Source organism: Felis catus, chromosome D2 (assembly GCF_018350175.1).
Source record: "Felis catus isolate Fca126 chromosome D2, F.catus_Fca126_mat1.0, whole genome shotgun sequence".
NCBI classification, from domain to species: domain Eukaryota; kingdom Metazoa; phylum Chordata; class Mammalia; order Carnivora; family Felidae; genus Felis; species Felis catus.
The window spans coordinates 62,795,645-62,809,191 of NC_058378.1; the positions used below are offsets into that span (position 1 = coordinate 62,795,645).

The 13,547-nt window shown below is 43.7% G+C and overlaps 2 protein-coding genes and 1 long non-coding RNA gene across 7 annotated transcripts in view; 1 reads left to right on the forward strand and 2 right to left on the reverse strand.

Moving 5' to 3' along the window:
• Positions 1 to 13,547, forward strand: part of SORCS3 (sortilin related VPS10 domain containing receptor 3) — a 597,794-nt gene that overhangs the window by 75,903 nt on the left and 508,344 nt on the right. The gene's annotated exons all lie outside the window — the stretch shown is intronic.
• Positions 1,402 to 2,706, reverse strand: LOC123380901. Its single transcript, XR_006587282.1, has 2 exons — positions 2,590 to 2,706; positions 1,402 to 1,806 (listed from the first exon to the last, which is right to left on the reverse strand). It is a non-coding gene; the product is annotated as an uncharacterized LOC123380901 (long non-coding RNA).
• LOC111560138 (endogenous retrovirus group K member 7 Env polyprotein-like) lies at positions 7,580 to 12,716 on the reverse strand. Of its 4 annotated transcripts, XR_006587280.1 has the most exons (3): positions 11,723 to 12,716; positions 9,729 to 10,616; positions 7,580 to 8,443 (listed from the first exon to the last, which is right to left on the reverse strand). XR_006587280.1 is itself a non-coding variant. In XM_045040653.1 (2 exons), exons 1-2 carry the CDS (start codon positions 10,377 to 10,379, stop codon positions 8,316 to 8,318), a joined length of 705 nt encoding a protein of 234 aa, XP_044896588.1. In that variant the 5' UTR covers positions 10,380 to 11,710; the 3' UTR covers positions 7,580 to 8,315. The 4 variants fall into 4 exon arrangements, 3 of the variants coding, with proteins under 3 accessions (XP_044896588.1, XP_044896589.1, XP_044896587.1); XM_045040653.1 differs by lacking the exon at positions 11,723 to 12,716 and having other exon boundaries at positions 9,803 to 11,710; XM_045040654.1 differs by lacking the exon at positions 11,723 to 12,716 and having other exon boundaries at positions 9,729 to 11,710.

Consider the following 13,547-nt stretch of genomic DNA (forward strand, 5'->3'; position numbering starts at 1 on the left):
TGGGCACATTCGTTGAATTCTCTAAACCTCACTTTCTTCAACACGGCAAGATACAGGGTTGTTGGGAAGTTGAAATGAGATTATGGATGCAATATTCTTATTAGCCACCACAAGTGCTCAAGAAACCCTAGCTGGCTGTAGCTGTATCAGGAGGGCAGGACACAACCTTTTATTACTCCGGTTGACTTGGTGTTCATCTGGCTCTCAATAAATCTATCTTGAGTGCTTATTGGGTAAGGACCCCAGCATCTACAAAGAAAGCAAGAAAGGACTCAGCAGAGGAGTCTGACACGTTTATAGTAAAACACAGTATTGTTTTACTTGAACAGAATTGTGCTAGCTCGGAGGCTGAATAGCAGACATTATGGGAACAAAGAGAGAAATAGAGGGTCATGAGGTCAGTGCCATTGTTACATCAGTGTTCTCCGTTGTCTCTGGACAGGATGTTCCTAAACCATGGCGCTTGTATTTGAGAGGTGACTCACGCCAGCACGACACTGCTTTTAGAGATTATGATAGATACTGCCGAGAGAGGAACACTCAGAACCAGGCTCTGCTGCAGGAAGTTAAAAATGCCAAGTGCCTTTGCTCTTCTGTCCCCCAAAGGGGGTGGCTGGGGGTGTCAGTATGGAATTATTAGAAGGATGAACTCCAGTCTCAGTCCCCTTAGCTCGGAGCAGCCTCTGCTTCTGTATACGTGAGGCTGCCACTGCTCTTAAGAAGCCTTTGTCTTGGGCTCACATGCATATTGTGGAGCAGAGATGTGTCACCCCTCCCTGAAAAGAAATAGCCACGCTAACAAGCAGGATTGGTGAGGAGGGTGGCGGGGTCGCAGCAGTGCTTTGTCATCTAGAGGGGCTATTTTGCTGGGGAGGTTTGTGTGGGTGTTCTGGGGCAGCCGGGAGTACCCAGAATGGAGGTGAGTATAGGGATGGGGGTGATGAGACTGCGTGCAGGTGGAGGCGGCAGGGGAGAAGGAGCCCCTCCTCCAGGGCTCATTCCTGGCCCGGCATCTGAAAGTTGAGCAGCAGGCAGTGGAGGAGGGAGCCTGAGAGCCAGAGTGGGGGCAAGTCAGGCTGCAATCAGCTTGCAGTAAACAGGCTGATTAATCAGGGATGGATTCAATTTCCCTACAAGAACTATTGCGGATTGTCATGGTGTCTCCAAAAGAATAATAACAACCCTTGAACTCGGAAAGTGCTTTATGCTTCTGAAAACGCTCTGGAGTTCATGAGCTTCTCTGATGCTCCCGGCGGTCCTGAGAGGTGGGGAAGGGAGGGTGGGCTTTGCTCTCCCCTGGGCAGAGATGCGGACGGGCCTCGGGACCTGTACACGGACACCAGGTAGACCCAAAAGAGCTGGACCTGATGCCTACCCTAAGTTCTATAACTTGTTCATGCGTTCATTCATTTATTCATTTATTCACCAACTCCTTGGGCGCAGTTTTTGTACCACACATTGGGCTTGGCTGAAAAAAAAATAAGGAGATCCAGAGACATGCCTGCAAATAATCCCAATAGCTTGTGTGATTCAGTAGAGCAGCTCTTTGGTGTTTCCCCTTCAGTTTCTCTTGGTAAGTACCAGGTTGGATGCTTCGCTATAAAGTCCAAAGGTTTCACTTTTAAAAAAAATTTCTCAATCCCTGCTTGGTGGTGGAGGGGGGGAGGGCGGAGGAAGATAGGACAGACCCCATGTTGAGCAGGCTTGTGAACGGAACCTCATTGCCACGGAGTTGGTCTTCGTTAAGCATCTCCTGGAAACCAAACAACTGAGGTGGTGCTATTCCCCAGCAGTGTCTTCAGATACCTGTGTGTCCCAAAAGAGATCATAAGCTTCTTAAGGGTCCTGGTGTGCTCTTTACCTTCTCAACCCACCCTCATGCCCTCACTACAATAGTAGGCACTCAGCATATAATAACTGGGTTAGTGGAGATACTACTATTTCTAAGTTGTTCCTCTCTCTGCATGCCCACGTGCCTGCGTGCATGTGTGTTGTGAGCATGTCAGGTTGCTTTAATCTGAAGTGAGACAAAAATGGTCTACTTCTGTGGTTTGTTTTTAGGGATGCAAGAAAAATCTCTTGCCTAGAAATAAGTCCCAGTTCCTAGTCTAGGGTACACTAGTAATTTTTATCATGAGATGTACTTCTTTATTATAAGGATGAATATTTATAGTCCTGTACACTTTAGTATGAATGAGTCACTGGTCGTTTCTTTCAGCTGTAGGAGAAATTATAGTAGTGGGAGGTGGCCTGGAGCTTCTGGAGATGAAGAGGAGACCAACAAGGGCAAAGGGCAGAGGAGGTAGCCAGAGCCTAGGCACCAAACACAAACTGCTGCTCTTATCATCTAGCTGAGAGCTCACATTGGCCCTGTCTTCCCATGGAGGTGGAAAGAGCTTCGGGAGCAGAGTTTGCGTTTGTCCCTAAGAAGCATTTACTAAGCAGTCAGATCACAGACGCTGCTGTGCCTGTGCACAGGACCTCAGGAAAGGTGGATTGCAGCATAATGGATCACACAGGCATGATGGCCTTAGCAACTGTCAGTGAGAATGAATCATGAGGGGTCCACATGTGGGCAGAGAGGCTTACGTCTGATATCCTCCTTCATAGCCTGTGCTGGTGATGCTCAGGACCGCGTAACAGGAGAGACTTTTCTGCAGGCTTTTGAGGGAGCTGGGTTTGACCCCACCTTGGGCACATCGGACCTTTGTGACCTTGACTGAATGATTTAACCCCTCTGGTCGCCAGGGATAAAAACAACACTGACCTTGTGTTGGGTGTATTGAATGACATGACATGTGTGCAGGACTGGTTACTAACTTAGTTTCAATAGAGCTGGCAAGTTAGGTTTCTTTTCCTTCCAAGAAAAAACTCTTTTCTATAGTTAATAAAAGAATGTACACTTTAAGGTGTTCAGCTTAGAAATTCTTTCCCTGGAAGGGGTGGAGTACACATTCAAGAGTTGGTGAAGAACATCAAGAAAGAGAAGGGCTCCGGGAGGGGGCTTCCCCCCTACCGGTCCTCTTTCAAGTGGTTCTCCTGCCTGGTGAATGTCTGCGGGCAGGGGGCCGGGCTGCCCCTCCTCCAGAGCTCTGCCGCTGCATTGTTCTTGGCACTTATGCCAGCCGTTCAGGGCTCTCAAAAAATTGGCTTAGGAAATAGTTTGAAAGTTATTACTTGGGATTCAGGAAACTCCAGGTGGCTTTTGAGCTCTGCCCCCAAATGCAGCCGGAGATGCATCCTCAGCTGTGCACTTTGAGGACTTTCATTATTTCTCGTGTTTGTTTCTGGCTGGAGCCAGAGCTGGGGTATTCATGAGCTCTAGCCGCCTGGCTTTTTTTTTTTTTTTTTTTTTTTTTTTTTTTTTTTTAACCAATCCCTTTGTTTCTCTGGGAGAGAAAGAAGCTTGCTCCTCAATCCCCTCTGCCCAGTGGTAGGGTTCAAGGAAACTGGCCCTTGTAATTGTAAATTACCTATGAAAAAGACAAAGCCCTTGGCTCCCTTCCTGGCTAAAGCTTCAAGATCAGCAGTGATAGGAGAAATTAATGAAAGCTGCTGCTGAGCCACTGGTCTGTTGGAGGCTGCCGAGATGAAAAGGCAGCCATGGAAGCAGGCTTTGGGGATGAGCCCTACGATAAGGATTTCTGTTTGGGATATGGTTACTACACATGCCGTGGGCTCCAGCCAGGCCTCAGGTTTCTTGGAACTAGTTCTGTTTTGCTCACTAATCACCAGTTTCCTTTTCTTTCAAAATGTAACCTTTCCCCCCTCTCCTCTGACCACCACCTCCCCCAGGAAAACATGCAGCCCTGGAAACACAGTGTAGTAGTGACTCAAGGTGCATCTCTCTTTCTTCTTCTGTTTCCTCCTTTTGAGAGCAGAATGACAAGGGTTGGTGGGATCCACTTTCCCTTTCAAAATCTCAGCTCATGCCCTCGGGGCCTGTGTTAAACAGCTGTCATACTTGGGCTGCCCAGGAACCCACTTAGGAAACAAACCAGCCAGCCTTTTGAATTGTCCTCCTGTGACCCGACCAAATTTGTCTTCCTAATTTTTGAATGCTTGAGTTCCTGGGCCTCAGGCCGATGGGTGTCATTGCTGAACACGGTCCATCTTTTGTGCTCAGCCAGACCCTTTTGTGAATTGAGTGGATGGAGTGCAGAAGCCTGGTGGCTGGGGTCTGACTTCAAACACGATAGGCTAAAAAGGAATAAAGGGTGTGAGCTTGTTAAAAACAAAGCGATCTCTTGTTCCTGTGCGAGGGATGCTTTCTTCTTAATGTTCCATTATCTTCCCAAGAGAAATAAACACTCGAGTGGAAAGGACACTCTGGGGGATCACGTGTCCACCTGATCAGGGTATGTTATGGTGCAGGTACATGCGTGTTCTGTTGCATGAAAGGGCTGTGTTTTATTTATTTAAAAAAAATTTTTTTTAAGTTTTTTTTGGAGAGAGTGCAAGTATGAGTGGGGGAGGGGCAGAGAGGGAGACAGACAGAGTTCCAAGCAGGCTCTGACCCTGATGAGAGGCTCAGACTCATGAACCTTGAGATCATGACCTGAGCCGAAATCAAAAGTTGGTTGCTCAACCAACTTGAGCCACCCAGGGGCCCCGAAAGGGCTGTGTTTCAGAGAGCACAGTGACACTTCGTTATTCTGTCAAGGTTTAGAAATAGGTTTTAAATTGACATTGATGAATTTCACATTCATGGTTTTGGATATTGTTGGCATCCCCAGAGAGCTACGTGTAGTGTGAACCCTGATAGTTTTTTTTTTTTTTTTTGTTTTTTTTTGTTTTTTTTTTTTTGTAATGCTAGTGCCAGGCAACCACTTAAAGAGGCATTCACTTCAAAGATGGCCCTCCGGAATAAATACATTGCAGGTCACAGGCCACAGGCCACAGGCCACCTCCTCTCCCTGAGGCTCCTCTGTTTTAGAGATCCTGGAGGATTTCCATAACTGATCATTTGGGCCCCTTGCTTTTTCTTCCCATTCTTCGTGTTTTAAATTCACCAATAAGGGGTGAGCCCCCACCTCTAACCCCAATACAATCCCCCTGTCCTGCCCCCTGCTCCCCTCCCCAGCATGCTCCCTCTGTCTCTACTTGTGATTTCGCTCTGTGGCCCCAGGTGTGTTGTGTAATTTCCAGGTCTTGTAAGAAATTTTTATTTTTTTTTTAAAGTGTTCTGATGGTTGATACTGAAGGGCGTCTTACAGTCTTAACCAGTAGGATCAGTCCCACCACAGCATTCCTCATTGATAGACTATGCCAGGCACAACACGCTGTGGCACGGTAGTCAGTTTCAATGCCTTTGATAATTTTGCAGTTTATTTGATTAGTTATTACGTTCTCTGTTTGGAGAATGAGTCCTTCTGAAGTCTGTTTCTCTTGCACCCTTTGCAAGTGAACCTTTTCTTTTCAAAATGTTTCCATGTCTGAGTCCTCTGACTTTTTCAGTTGGAAACTTGATTCAGTTATTTGTCCTCTTTCTTGCTTGGTGTTCAGACTTTTAACATGGTGACTTTTTCTTTGTTCACAACTCACCCACTTGTCATGACATTTTACAGTGATCCAACCCAGAGAGTCGCCCGAAACAGGTTTTCAATTCATCTCGAAGCAGCAATTCACAGATGTAGCTTCTCATAAACACCTGGTAATATCAGAAGAACCTGGGAATATTTGAACTGGTAGTTCTCCCCCCCCCCCCCCCCGGCTTGCTCTTTATTTCTGGACAGAAGTAACTGATCTTCTTGAGGGGACTGTGGCCAAATGGTAATTTGTGCTTTCTCGTGACAGATTTTGATGGGTTTCGTTGCTATCTTTTGGGATCCCAAAGCAGAAGAATGTGAGGCAGACACATTTGTGAGTGCATATTGATGGGAACTATCAGAGGCATTAAAAACTAAAATGGCTTTTAGGTCACAGTACAGGAAAATGCTCACTTTGTGTACATTTTGGGTTAGGTGGAGAATAGTGTACAGCTGAGTACCAGCAGCAACTTCATGGTTTCCCCTGAGACTCACAGCCCAGCACCCATGGTCTGAAGATTCAGAGGGAGTTCCCTGACAGTATGCAGGTGTTCTGCAAACACCCACAGCCTATTCAGCCGACTCTCCTGCTTCTGCCTTTCAACAGTGGCAGCCGGAGGTGAAACAAGGGGAACCCAAGACGCATGCTGCAGACACATGCTGGGTGTCTGGGGCTTCTCTGGTGGAAGTGGGCTCGGCTGGGCATTTGCACATCTGACCCTCCAAAAGTTATTAGAAAATAGGAGGAAGCTATTGGCCATGAATAGGTCCAGACTTATATTCATAGAAAAGTTGAGCATCCAGGAACAGATGTTCAGTACAGACATAATCTCTGCTCCCAACCACCGCAGGGTCTTGTTGACCTGGATCCTATCTAACTGAGAGATGTCAGAACACTTGGTCCCAAGTGAAAAGAACCTCGTGGTTCTCTCCCTGAATGCCTGAGACAGGTGAAGCGGAGGCTTTGTTTGCAGCACAGCCAGCAGCGGTCTTCACAATAGTTCAGGCAATGGATGGAGTTCTCGTTGAGTTTTGCTGCCATGGTCCCATGGGAATTCACTGTCCCAGGGTGAATTCTCAGGCCTGTGCCTATTACTGGCTCCACTCTGAAGAGGCTGACGAAATTGCCCAGTGCCAGGTTTTCCTGAATTTGCTTCTTCTAGGACTCTGGGCAGATGAAAAGCCTTTTTATCAGTGTCCATAACCAAAAAGAGAAGGCACCTTAGAGGTACACGGTGTCTGAACTTCATAGAGGAGGGCTCTCAGAGTTGTCGCAGAAACAGAGGGAGGTCAGTGCTTTCTGGAGTCACAGCCATAGATGCTCTTCACAGCCATTGTTGTCTCTCCTCTGACATCAATGCTGAAGGCTCCTAGTGCATCTGGAGGGATCTGGACTCACTGCTTTCCTTTTATTGGAACAGGTGAGATCACACCTTCCTCCTGCATCCTGCCACACCCATTATCTCTCCTTTGATTGTATTTCCATTAAAAGCCAATCCGAATAAAACATGGGCTTCACCCATCTGTGTAGGACTCCAGGATTCTTGGATGGTAATTTGAAGGTTTTGTGTTTATTCAGCTATTAAACAGTGTTCCACTTGGTACCTCCTTTGTGTAGGAAGTATGTAAGGAGATGCAGTGTGTTTAATGGTGAGGAGGAAAAACTTGGACCACACAATGGTAGTTAGTATTACTTTTGACAAGTTAGTATTACTTTTGAAAGTATTTCTTTTAATTTGTGTATAGAATTTCTTTCTTAGCATAGTAAAAAAATATTAAAAGGTACACATTTAAAATTTTGCAACATAGGTGAACAAAGACATACTGGGCAGCATTTTCATTACGTAAAACTGAAACAGTCAACTGCCGGAGACCAGCTCCAGCAGTCAGGGTTCCTGATGGGATGGGTGGACGTCGGCGAAGGAAGTCACACTTTAGTTTCTGCACATCAGCCTTTATTGTAGGTAGCGAAGGAGTTATTTATCACTTGGGGACCGGAGTCTTAACAGGTGGGGGATGACTAATTCTACATGATAGGCATGAGGCAGGCATGAGTGTACCGACATATATAGTCTAACATGATTATTTTCAGGGAAAGGGGAAGGTACAAAGTTCACAGAAAGTTCCTCAAAGGTTATTTCCTCAGTTTACATAAGGTAGATACAATGAAAAGAAATCTTTAACAATGTCACAAACAGGGTCATTTATCTTATTACAATTCTTGTGTAAAGTTCACCAGGTTCTCAGGGTCATGATAACTTTTCTAAGAAGCTTTACAATGTTGTTGTGTTCATATTGACGCAGTCAGAGTTTTACAATTTATTTATACACATTAGGGTACAGGTTGTCTTCTAATCCATTGTACACTTCACAATGGCAACCTTTAGGATTAGTCATAAACTTAGAACACAATACATTGCCAGGGGCAACATCCAAACATATCTTTGACTAATTTCCAAGGAACTTTCCAAGCAGTATATCTAGTACTAGTAAGATGACTCACAGAATAATATTTCTGATTATAAATGAACCCAATACAAAGTGATTGAAAACCCCCTTTCAATTTCCTCTGGCAAAGTCCCCTCATCCCATAATTAGTATAAGGACCCCAATCACTCCACATACACATCCTATCATTAGGATCTAGTAAATATTTTACATATGTCTCCAGTTTCCAGGCTTCCCCATAGGTGAAAAGGAGAATAGAGAGTAAAAGCAAAACTAGCAGCAGGCGGTTTGGCGACGGGTCACTGCCTTGCAGTGATTCCCGAGAGAGGACCTTTGTCCTCATGGCAGCGCAGAATGAGACTTCATTCGGCTGGTTCCTTCATTTCCCCCTTTTTTATTTTTTAAAGCAAGCAGTTGAACTTCAGCAGTTAGCTTTTGGAGACTTCGGGCGAGGACTTTGAAGAAGACTGGAATTAAGAGGAGACATATTAATAACACTAAGAGAGCCACACCGACATTAATCAACAAAGTGGTCAGTGAGGATCCAGATACCCATGAAGAAAAATTATCATATAGAGATTGTGCTATGCCTTCAGGGGAGAATTCCTCTGAGGCATGATTGATATCTGAAATTTGTTTATGTAACTTACTTAAATCTATGCCCAGATCAGAATGATTCCATACTCCTAGAATATGACTCTGCACTCTTTCCCAATTATGCTCCGATTCATTTACACGTAAGGGTGTTACGCAGATCCATTTATAATCAGAATGACATCGCAAAGACAATTGAATTTTTAAAGTTAATATTTCTTGTCCAATAGCCATTACCGCTTCTTCAAGAACATTTACTTTGTCATCCAATTTTCGGTCAATAATTTCTTGGGTGGTAAGTGCTGTAGTTACGTTTTTCGAAAGTTCATTAGTAAAGTGTGCTGTATGAACTTCCTGTGCGAGGGCGATGGTCGAAACTGTCAGCGATGTTACAATAGTAATAAGCGCTGTAATGCCTAAAATCAATGCTGCAATAAATCTTTTGGGACGCATCAGTGAATCTAATTTTTGGAGAGCCTCTAAACCCGAATTTTCGTGCCAACTGTCTGTAACATTAACAGGAACCATAATGTAAGGTGGCTGCCGAAGCAAAACAAACGCTTTCGCTTTCAGTTCGGGGCGCATACAGTTAGTTAAAATACACTCTTTACAGGAAGTAGTTATAAGTTTTGTTTTTGGGTCCATTATAAAGCTTAAGGAGTACGCCGTTGGAGACACAAGCAAAGCATAAGGCGTCTGCACACAAGTAGTCACTGAATAATTCGCAAAGGTAGTCTGATTATTAGAAAAATAACTTGCAGTTATTGGATGTGAAGCGGCCGTAGCCTGCCAAAGATATTTATGGAGGTAAGTTTGTCCTTTCACTACTGCAGTTAAAACTGGAGCTACCCAGCCGGAAGTAGAAATTCTATTTACATTTATTGGATCGGGTAGAAGAGTTTGATCCCACCCTTTGTAATTTGTCTTATTTCTAAAATAAGGCTTATAATCTGCAAAAGGATCAGGACTAGTCCAATCAAAAATGCGTGTAATCCCGTCCATGGCTTGCAGAATTTGTGGCCGAGTAGAATTAAAATAACAAGAAACCCAATAAGGAGCACTAGGCATAAGTCTAAAAAACTTTTGAGAGCAGTCTGGTAGGCCAAGAGGGTGAGATAGGTAAAAAGGAGAGTAATTATCGAAAGGCCACTTTCTTACCGGAGTTGCTTCAATCCCCGGTGCTATAAGGCGAACCATTTGTAAATGCCTCTCTTCCGATTGACTTTGCTTACCTCTCGTAGATGATGACTCAAATTTAGATGGTGGTGGATGGTCAAAAATTATACCTGTGGTTTGAAGTCCGACACATTGTGGAAAGTTTTGGGAGTATGGCCAAACAGTAGGGATAGAAAAACAAATAGGCATAGAAGGCGAAGTTCCCAAGTAGGTATAATTATAATTAATAGTTGGAGTAGTATGAGAATCAGAGTATACGATTTTTGGACCTTCCATAATAGCAGTATTATTAACAATAAAATGTGTAGTATTATCATCCCAGGTTACTGGATGAAAGTGAGGAGGATTAGGAAAGAAAGCCCAGAATTGTTCTGCACTACAGGTACTTACTTGACACGCGAGGATTGATAGCATAGCAACGAACAAAACAGAAGGACTGAGTGTGCAGCCTTGGCTTAAAACCAAGTGTTCAGCCTGAGCAGCCAACTTCTTAAGCTGTCCCCATGTTGGAGGGGGGGCAGCCAAGGTGGCCGCTGTCTTGAGGCGAAAAAGATCAGGTTTCTCCAGTGAGAGCCTTTTAAATTCTGCAACAGGAGGTTTGTCACAATTGCGCCGTTTCCTGCTCTTGTTCATTTCTAGTGGTTATAGGTACTTTACTGGGAAAGGAATTTACATATTTAATATGCCTATCTGGTAACCAAAGTGGAGAATCAGCTTCCTTAGGAAAGACACAAGCATATCCCCTGCCAGAAGTAAGCAAAATGTCAGGCCCTTTCCATTTACCAGATAAAAGGTCTTTCCACATTACTGTAGGTTTGACAGTATTTCTTGGTTCCCAGTGTCGTTGCATATTATTAAGATCATCATGTCCTAGATTAACATAATTAAGAACAAATAGAGCATGAGTAAGAATATGGTGAGGAGAGTTATACTTGAAATCAGAGGCTTGCAATCTAGATATAAATGTTTTTAAAGTTTGATTTGCTCTTTCTATTCTGCTTTCCATAACAAGTATTGACCACCAGAAAGACAACTCTTAGCTATCTGAGTCCAATCAAAAGGAGTCATCCAATAGTCTGTAAGAGAATCCACTAATGCTAAGGTATAAGGAGCACTGACTCCATAAGCTGAACATGCCATTTTTAGCTCTTTTATAAGTTTGTAGGGAACAGGAGTCCATTGAGGATCCCCAGCCCTCGGATCAGACTCCTTCTGTGGGCCATATGTTACCGGAAAACACAATGAGAAGTCTATGTCTCCTGCTTCAATAGCTTGTAGCTTAGTTTTTTGCATTAAGGAGACACAACTTTTATTAGGCAATTTCCCTGGAGGTCTAGGGTGATCATTAATTATAAAATCTCCAGGTGGAATATTACTTCGTGGGGGTGATTTAAGGGTCAGTTTTTCAAGAGGAGGATAATCTTCCCCTTGTTTTTCCATTTCATATTTAATTTCTTCCCCAGCTAAATCAATATCATTTCCTTCCTGATCCGAATCTTCCTGAGCCTTCATAGCCATTACTGCTTTAGAACCTACAGGTATGGTGCCATAGGAGGTTGCAACTTTAGTATCCAACCTGGTACTCTCATGTACAGGATCTAAGGCATCTCTAACCAAATTCCAGAGAGAAAAAGTATCTACAGGAACCTTCTCTGGCCCATGTAAAGTATAATAAGTTTTTAATTGCTGCCCTACCTTTTCCCAGGTTTCCACATTTACAGTTCCCTCTTCTGGAAACCAAGGACATTGTTCTTGCACGAAATGCAAAAATCTAGAAATTTGTGATCCACTTACCTTTATTCCTCTTTGTCTAAGCATATGAACAATAATATCAATGAACAATCGTCTCTCTTTGGACTCTGAGTTACCCATACTTACTTAGTTCTTGAGATCTCTCACTCTATATAAGATAGAGGGGTCTGCAGCACCCTGTCTCAAGCTCCTATTCCACCCCGAAATATCCTCTATATACTTACCCAATTCAGGTCCCTGTTCGGGCGCCACTTGCCGGAGACCAGCTCCAGCAGTCAGGGTTCCTGATGGGATGGGTGGACGTCGGCGAAGGAAGTCACACTTTAGTTTCTGCACATCAGCCTTTATTGTAGGTAGCGAAGGAGTTATTTATCACTTGGGGACCGGAGTCTTAACAGGTGGGGGATGACTAATTCTACATGATAGGCATGAGGCAGGCATGAGTGTACCGACATATATAGTCTAACATGATTATTTTCAGGGAAAGGGGAAGGTACAAAGTTCACAGAAAGTTCCTCAAAGGTTATTTCCTCAGTTTACATAAGGTAGATACAATGAAAAGAAATCTTTAACAATGTCACAAACAGGGTCATTTATCTTATTACAATTCTTGTGTAAAGTTCACCAGGTTCTCAGGGTCATGATAACTTTTCTAAGAAGCTTTACAATGTTGTTGTGTTCATATTGACGCAGTCAGAGTTTTACAATTTATTTATACACATTAGGGTACAGGTTGTCTTCTAATCCATTGTACACTTCACAATGGCAACCTTTAGGATTAGTCATAAACTTAGAACACAATACATTGCCAGGGGCAACATCCAAACATATCTTTGACTAATTTCCAAGGAACTTTCCAAGCAGTATATCTAGTACTAGTAAGATGACTCACAGAATAATATTTCTGATTATAAATGAACCCAATACAAAGTGATTGAAAACCCCCTTTCAATTTCCTCTGGCAAAGTCCCCTCATCCCATAATTAGTATAAGGACCCCAATCACTCCACATACACATCCTATCATTAGGATCTAGTAAATATTTTACATATGTCTCCAGTTTCCAGGCTTCCCCATAGGTGAAAAGGAGAATAGAGAGTAAAAGCAAAACTAGCAGCAGGCGGTTTGGCGACGGGTCACTGCCTTGCAGTGATTCCCGAGAGAGGACCTTTGTCCTCATGGCAGCGCAGAATGAGACTTCATTCGGCTGGTTCCTTCAGTCAACATTAATTATAGCGAATTCCTTAAAAAAATATCTGCCTGTACCAAATAGTCCTAGAAATCTGTGGGACCTTTTTTTCCTCACTTTTATATCATTGAAGCAAATACTTATTTCCTAAGTTTGTGTCCCTTGATAAAATGAAGGCTTCGTAAGAGCAGAAGATTCCCTAGATCAGACAGTGGTCAAAACACATTGAATACTGACCGTCTGCTTTGTCTCATCTTCTTTTTGCTTTGATGCCACCTGCTCCAGGAAGTGTTAGCTGATCTCCCAGATTCAGAGTCCCCTTGTTTATGTTCTCACAACCCGGGCCTGTTTTTTTTTTTATTCTTTAATGTTTATTTATTTTTGAGAGAGAAGGAGACAGAACACAAGCAGAAGAAGGGCAGAGAAAGAGGGGGACACAGAATGCCAAAGCAGGCTCCTGGATCTGAGCTGTCAGCACAGTGCCTGACATGGGGGCTTGAACTCAAGGACCGTGAGATCATGACCTGAGATGAAGTTAGATGCTTAACTGACTGAGCCACCCAGGTGCCCCTGTTTTGTTTGTTTTGTTTGTTTGTTTTGTTTTTTTACAACAATGCTCCTCTTGTTACCTGCTTAGCGACTGTCTTCCAGATAACTTTCATAACGGTGCGGACCCCCATTTCCTTATCCCGAATGGATGCCTGCATCAGGGTCACACGGGTGCATTGCTCCCTGAAGATCAGTGGATTAATGTGCATCACACAGAATGTTTATAAAGGAAGGATACCTCCTGTTTTCTTATTTCATGGTTTCTGTGTGTCTCAAGGCAAGGAAGTGGTTTGTATGGAGAAATGATGGTG